This window comes from Chenopodium quinoa, unplaced genomic scaffold (assembly GCF_001683475.1).
Source record: "Chenopodium quinoa cultivar QQ74 unplaced genomic scaffold, ASM168347v1, whole genome shotgun sequence".
Classification (NCBI taxonomy): Eukaryota; Viridiplantae; Streptophyta; class Magnoliopsida; order Caryophyllales; family Amaranthaceae; genus Chenopodium; species Chenopodium quinoa.
Genome location: NW_018744874.1, coordinates 588,363 through 595,687, shown reverse-complemented (window position 1 = coordinate 595,687; position 7,325 = coordinate 588,363). Strand labels below are relative to the sequence as shown.

At 31.9% G+C, this 7,325-nt stretch overlaps 1 protein-coding gene across 1 annotated transcript; it reads left to right on the top strand.

Moving 5' to 3' along the window:
- The first annotated feature begins 1,254 nt into the window (after nt 1–1,254).
- Nucleotides 1,255–4,603, top strand: LOC110704979 (transcription factor HHO6-like). Its single transcript, XM_021882789.1, has 5 exons — nt 1,255–1,831; nt 2,169–2,413; nt 2,525–2,918; nt 3,273–3,349; nt 3,445–4,603. The coding sequence occupies exons 1-5, from the start codon at nt 1,618–1,620 to the stop codon at nt 3,718–3,720; spliced, it is 1,206 nt and encodes a 401-aa protein (XP_021738481.1). The 5' UTR covers nt 1,255–1,617; the 3' UTR covers nt 3,721–4,603.
- Nucleotides 4,604–7,325: the final 2,722 nt, after the last annotated feature.

The window sequence follows — 7,325 nt, the reverse complement described above, 5'->3', positions numbered from 1 at the left end:
TTAAAATTTGACCCAAATATTGACAACGGAAACGATTAAGGGTGGAGGGACTATTTATTTATCGTACAAAATTATTTTATCAAAAGAGTTAGAAAAAATAAAACTCGTATGAGTTGTAACCGAGATACTGATTTGATAGAGTGTTTAACCTATATCTTCACGTCAACCATACTCCATTTTTATCCTCATCACAAAACTGATTTGACATGAAGTGAAAAAAAGTGAAGGGTATGGTATAAACAACTTATTCTATTAATTAATGAATAAAATACAAATAACTACTAATAAGATATTGAATTAGTAATTAAGATTTGGGATATATGTCGTACGATAGGTGACAGGTTTCTCAACCTAGAGTCCAGATTTATCCTCAACAACTCGATTCATATTAAACTAATTCAATCTATATATCCACTTTTTAAAAAGTATGAGATAACTCTTATGAGTAGTGTTTCGCCAAATATACTATTTAAAAAATGTTTATTTACTTATTATTCCTTATTAATGTTAGGGCCTGTGATTTATTGAATCGAGCTGGATTGAATTGATTGAAGCTGAATTGAACTAAACTTAAATGTATATTTTATAAGAGAAGAAACTTAGGAACTGAATTGAACTGAACTGATTGGAGCTGAAGTAAATTGAACTTAAATGAATATTTAATGAGAGAAGAAAATTAGGAACTGAATTGAAGTGGACTGAAATGAACTGATTGGAGCTGAAGTGAACTGAAATGAACTAATAGGAGCTGAAATTAACTGATGGGAGCTAAAGTGAACGAATTGAATCAGAATTAAGCTGAAGAGAACATGCTCTTAATTGTATATTTTTTCAAACATTTTAAAATAGTGTGCGGACATTTATACCTCTAAAAATATTTATTTACGTATATTCTCTCATTTATATTGTCAACAACTAAATTTGTGATTTAAGCTCAAACCAAAAGAGCTCCGTGTTATCCACCCTAGTGACTAGAAAATCTTGAACTTTCCTTGGCTTTTTGGTTTTATTTATTTTGTTTTTATAATGATAAAAAAAAAAGACTCGCTTAAGATAACTAATGAATATATTTCTTAAAATCAAGTTAGTAATTTAGGGTTAAATTTAGAATTCATGCCGAATGAACGGTTTTGATTTTGCCAAGTCTAACCCTAACAAGAGTATTGGGCTTATTACGTGAGAAGTATGACTACCAAAAAGGAAATGTCTCGTAATAAAAGAATAAAATAATAGAGAAAATCCAAATAAAAAAAAATAAATGAAAAAAAAAATAAAATGAAAACGCAATCCTGGTGTGTGAAAAATCGCCGATGCACCAAAACAGAATCTTCGCATTTCAATCCAACTTTCCAGCTTTTTCCCTAAACCACTCTTCTGCTCCCTTCATTTCATTTTATTTTTAATTTTAATTTCTATTTCAATTTTCTCTCTCTTCTTTGATTCCATTTCTTGTCTTTCTCTCTCCTCTATTTATCACCTTCACTATCCCTTTCCTCCATATCTGTACTTTAGCTTTTCATTCACTGAATCACAAATTTCATATTTCTCACCATTTTTATTTTTATTATTATTATTTTTTAAATTTTATTTCCCAAAAAAATTGAAGGAAAATAAATAATGGGGTTGGTATGTCCTGAGCTGAGTTTAGATTTGAAACCGAGTTATGTTTCTGAAACGATTAATGGGTTTCTTAGTGAAGTTTCGATGATCGGTGATGTTTCTGAAAGATTAAATAAGGTTGATGGATTTGTCACCCAATTAGAAGCTGAATTAAACAAGATTGAAGTTTTTAAACGAGAACTTCCTCTTTGCATGCTTCTCTTAAAAGAGGGTGGGTTTTTATTTTAATCCGATTTCTGTTTTATTTTATTCGGATGGAAATGATAATGATGTAGACGGGATTTGATCTGGGCATTCTGGGTAACCGTGTTAAGACTTTAATTAACTAAGCGAGTTTGTGTATCGTATTAAAATGGGATTTTATTGAAATGGGCTCCTTTTAATTCATATAATTTCTTGTGTGTGTTTTTGATTTTTTTCTAGGTTTGATAAATGTGGCTTAAAGTTGGAATTTTTTGTTACAGTTTTTGTTTAATTTTGTTATTTTAGCTAAAATTTGTTCTTAATGTTGTTAAGCTGAAATTGATGAACATGATGATTTTGTGCAGCAATTTCATATTTAAAGCAAGAATCAACACAATACAAGACAAGACATGCTCATCAACCAGTTTTGGAAGAGTTTATTCCATTGAAGAAAGAGTCTGAAAACACTGAATTGAACAAAACAAGTGAGGATGATTCTGGGAAAGATAAGAAGAATTGGATGAGCTCTGTTCAACTATGGAATTCGCCTCACTTGATTCGCAATTCAAATTCAAACCAAGCTCAAAACCATGTTTCTGAATCACCAAAGGTAGCATTATATTTGAATCCTATGCAATTTGGTTATACTTCTATAATTATGATCATAGATTAATTGATTGATTTGGGATTATATATTGATTAGTTTATTATGTGTTTGCAGGAAGATGTGAAACAAAATCAAAATTTGGGGAGTGAAATACATGATCTTAGTAAAATTAGGGGAGGATCAAAAGGGTTTGTGCCCTTAAATCATAATAATAATTACCCTACTAGCAATTTCCCTGAGTTAACAAGGAAAGTGGATAAAGAGGATGTAAGTGTTTCAGGACTAACTTTGGTGGTACCTGGAATGATCAATCATCTGGAAGATGATTCGATTTCTAGGGTGTTTAATCCTAAATTAGGGAGCACCCGGGTTTCGAATTCGTCTCCCCCTGCTTCCATTGGACGGCCTTCGCATCAGCAGCCGTCTGCTCGGAAGCAGAGGAGATGTTGGTCACCTGAGTTGCATAGGAGATTTGTTGATGCCTTGACACAGCTTGGTGGTCCACAAGGTAGTATCTTCATTCATGTATAATGTTAATATTGTATTCATAATTCATATGAATGTGGTTTTAAAATCATTTGCTAATTTGTATTGTGTATTGGTGCTTGTTTCTTTTGAATTTGGGGTTAAATTATCAGTAGTTTTTGGTAGAGGTTCGAGTTTATTAGTTGGCTTCCTTCATCTTGTAAAGAACACAAGAATGTAAACTGTATTTTGTAAAGCTTTATAAGCATAGAAGTTTTGTTTAGGAAGGTGGAATTCAGTTGGTTGAACATTTTGAGATTTATCACTAGTTCATTGTTTGATTGTTGATTGTGGCAAAAACCTTGCATTAATGTGTGATTGTGATATATGATTGCAGTGGCAACTCCGAAGCAAATTCGAGAGCTGATGAGGGTGGATGGGCTAACAAATGATGAAGTTAAGAGCCATTTGCAAGTGAGTTTCGAACCCTTTTTGTGTAGTTTGTGATAATCTCTTATGATGTGTTGTTGAGCATATCACTAAGATGCTGTCTACCCTACAATGTGCAGAAATACAGGCTTCACAGTAGACAAGTCCCGAGTGATTCAGGGAACAAAAATGGGCAGGCCTTGAGTGGTTCATGGACAGCTCAGGACCAGTACAGCGAATCCTCGAAGCCAAGCAGCTCGCAGTCTGCCTCACCCGAGGGTCCTCTACAGTTTCCAGGGCTTACAGGGTGTACCTCAACCACTGGAGGTGATAGCATGGACGATGAAGACGATGATAAATCCGAAAGCCATAGCTGGAAAGGTCATGCCCACAAAACAGGAAAGGATGATGTATAGTAAATGTATAACAACTACTACTAGATCAAGTTTTGGCAGATATAATTATACATGGAGAATTCCAAACAAGAACGAACATAGTACTTAAAGTTGATTATTATTACAGCCTAATAACCCGGGTTCGAGTTTATACTTGATAGAGGGCAATCTGGGATGGACTGATGAATTTTTGCAGGATTAGGAGTGTAGTTCCCTTGGATCTTGACTCTGTATCTTCTTGAGTCATTGTTTTTAGTCTTTGTAATATCGCCGGCTTAATGTTCAAGATCCAGGTGCGAACTAGCAGAGTTTAGTGTGAAAACAGAACATTTTGGTGGGGGGGTTGGGGCGGCTAAGGCGCGGATCATGCATTGTTGAAGTATTTTACAAGTATAGATCAAACTTTTTGCTCATGTGTATGATGCTTTATTCTGTTTCACACGACGGTGTAATTCAAGTCGATAATGTGACAACTAAGTTTGGATATACACGTACATACAACACTTGTTATATTTTCCGCGTAAATTAACAATAATTTTAGTTTACAGAATTCTATACTCAAATGGGATCTAGATAGTTTTCTATGGATTATGTCAGATATTCTGAGCAATGGTATATTGGTTGATGTCAATTCTGGTTGATAAAAAAGGTATTCGAGCCAATAGGAGATTGCCATGAGGTCCATGATGCGTGATAGTGCACTTATTGGCGTGAAATAGGTGGAATAGAATAGAATTGGACAATTTTTAGAGGTTGACTATATACAGTTGACACCTGTATTTTTTATTTTCAATTTGAGTTAGATAGAATCCCTATTGTTTGCTAGTACTCTGTAGTATCTTCAAAGTTGTCTTGTCACAAAAAAAAAAAAAAAAAAAAAAAAAAAAAAAAAAAAAAAAAAAAAAACACTTCAAAGTTGTAAGACTTTAGGTAACCCATAGAATTAAAATTAAAACTTAAAAAGTGTAAGATTTTTATAAGGGGGCGGACCTTAAAAAAAACTAAACTATCTTCATATTTTATGCCCTATGCGGCTGCGTGTGCAACCCAATATTTGTACCGAGTATATCACAATATCACATACATTAGTCTTGTAAGTACTCCATATTCTATAAAATTCAAAAAAATTTAGAAGTTGTAAAACTACTACTTGAGAGTGATACCGGAAAATAATTCACTTAATACTCGGTAGTTGTCTACATCATATGGACATAGGACACTATTTGTATCTCGCTCCATTAAAATATTAGCATGTGTATAACATGTGTCGTATGACAATATTAGGGGTTGATGTGAGAATTCGAGTGAAATATTTATTGTACAAATCTTACTTCATATTATTTAGGTGCCACACAAGACGGTTAGAATTTAGAAAGTGTCAATATGCTAAATTCCTTTCTTGTGTTGGAGGGCTGAAAATTGCATTGAGTGGATCGGATTCTCTATACCTTTTGAATAGCCACCAACCCCATGATGCATACAAGTTTAACTTGTATTGGAAGGGTGTAATTTTAATTCCCATAGTTGCTTTCTATAAAAAAAAATGGTTTTTCTTCAATAAGATATTAATTAAATAGTTATAGATTCATTTGTCCCTACATAATGATATCTTAAACCAATTCTAAATCAAATTATAATTGGTTACTACATGAAAATTTGAGCTGTTCATATTTATAATTATAATTATAATTATAATTGGCTACTGAATTATGAGATTATGAACCTTTTCTAAGTAAAATCATATTTATAATTTGAACCATCTTTAATAAATTTTTAACTGTTTTTTTTTTAATAAAATCGTATTTGTAATTGAAACTAAATTTCAATTAAAAACTATTGTTATTATTCATTGTGAAAATCTCAATTCAGTAAAGAGAAAATTCTAAAAAAATAGCTTATGAAACTCTTAAAAATTGACCTAAATATAACCCTTATTTTCTAAGCCTATTGTGTGGAGGCCTTAATAAATTAATTATATACAAGTGTATAAAATACTAAATTTTGAATAAGAAGTTTACGTTATGACACCATATACCACCAAGACAAAGCAATCTCATTTTGACTATTATACCTTTTTAATCATATTTAATAGATCTCATTGAAAATAAATCATCCATCATAAAAGCTACACGTAAAGAAGATGAATAAAAAAGCATGTCTTAAAAGGCATTATTATTTTCTAAAGTAATTGACAAGTAACATCATTGTCTACCTAAGAGCATCCGGGGGATGTTTTATGAATAAACCTTTGATAATTAAATTGTGATGCTTCTATCCTAATTATGCAAACAAAGCACTCATAGGTTTAAGCTATATGCATTTTTATGTATCTTAATTATTTGGGTAATAAACTTTAGTATGCTTGTTCAATTGTTAGAATCACGGCTGTATACAGTTAGATACAGTCGTATAGGTGTTATCCAGTATGCCATTTTATACTAAAAATGAAGACAATAACTTTTAGTTTGAATCAAATTGGCTACTCCTTTCACATCCAAGCCAACTGATTGGATATGAAATTTTGTTTGATCTAAGGGCTTGTTTGATTTACTGAACTGAGCTGTATTGAAATGAACTGATTGAAGCTGAATTGAATTGAAATGAACTGATCTATGAGAGAAGGAAATCAAGAACTAAACTGAACTGAAATTAAGTTGAAGAGAACATACCCTAAGTTTGTGGGTTTTTCTCTTATTCATCCATCCACTCCTTATTACAAGCCTATAAAGCTCATAATCAATGTTACAAGACTTATTTCCTCTATCGAGAATTAGTTATCACAACATATCAATATCTCACACAGTCAAGATTATGACAAAAATATACATAATTATCTATTATATTTCGTACTCGTAATAAATAATCCATGGTAGCGTACCTATAAAATATCCAACCCCCTCTCTATCACTTAGCTAGGTTACGTAGAGATATGTACGGAAATCTAATCAATCAAGCTAAGAAACGTTGTAGATTTTTAACAACTTTTCCAATTCTTTAATAGTATACGTAATTGTAATAGTTACTACACCTAACTAGGGATATAAAACGTTAAAAATGAATCATGCAAGACAAACCAATCACACTCACAAAGCTTAATGATGGGTAGTAGGAGGTTGGAGAATCTTTGAGACAAGATACAATGGACCCTACAAATATATAAGATAATAAGGGGCCATTAATACAATAATTAATATAGAGTGAAACATGTGAATGAAAATGATGGAATTTATAATCACTACATTCTTCTCAAATTGATTTTTCCTGCATTTATAGTTTTATTTAGTCATGGGTTTTCTATAAATAATACAGTGAATGAATTGTTCACTAAGATATCATTCAGGTAGTTGGACTCATAAACTCATTACATTATTATGAGTTTATCGACTGGCCCATTCCGTCATGTTTTATATGAAAGGAGACGTATCCTACTAATAATCAAATCAATATGAGAAGAAAATGAGGGAATGGTTAGCGTCAAGTACACCAGCCAATTTATACATTTGAGTGTATATATCCAATATGATTGATTGATTTGCCTAAGTGCTAAGGTTTTACAATGGGTATATATTCTAGAAATTTGGTGATTTAAATAAAAAGGGAGATCTTGTATGTTTAGTAGACGAGTT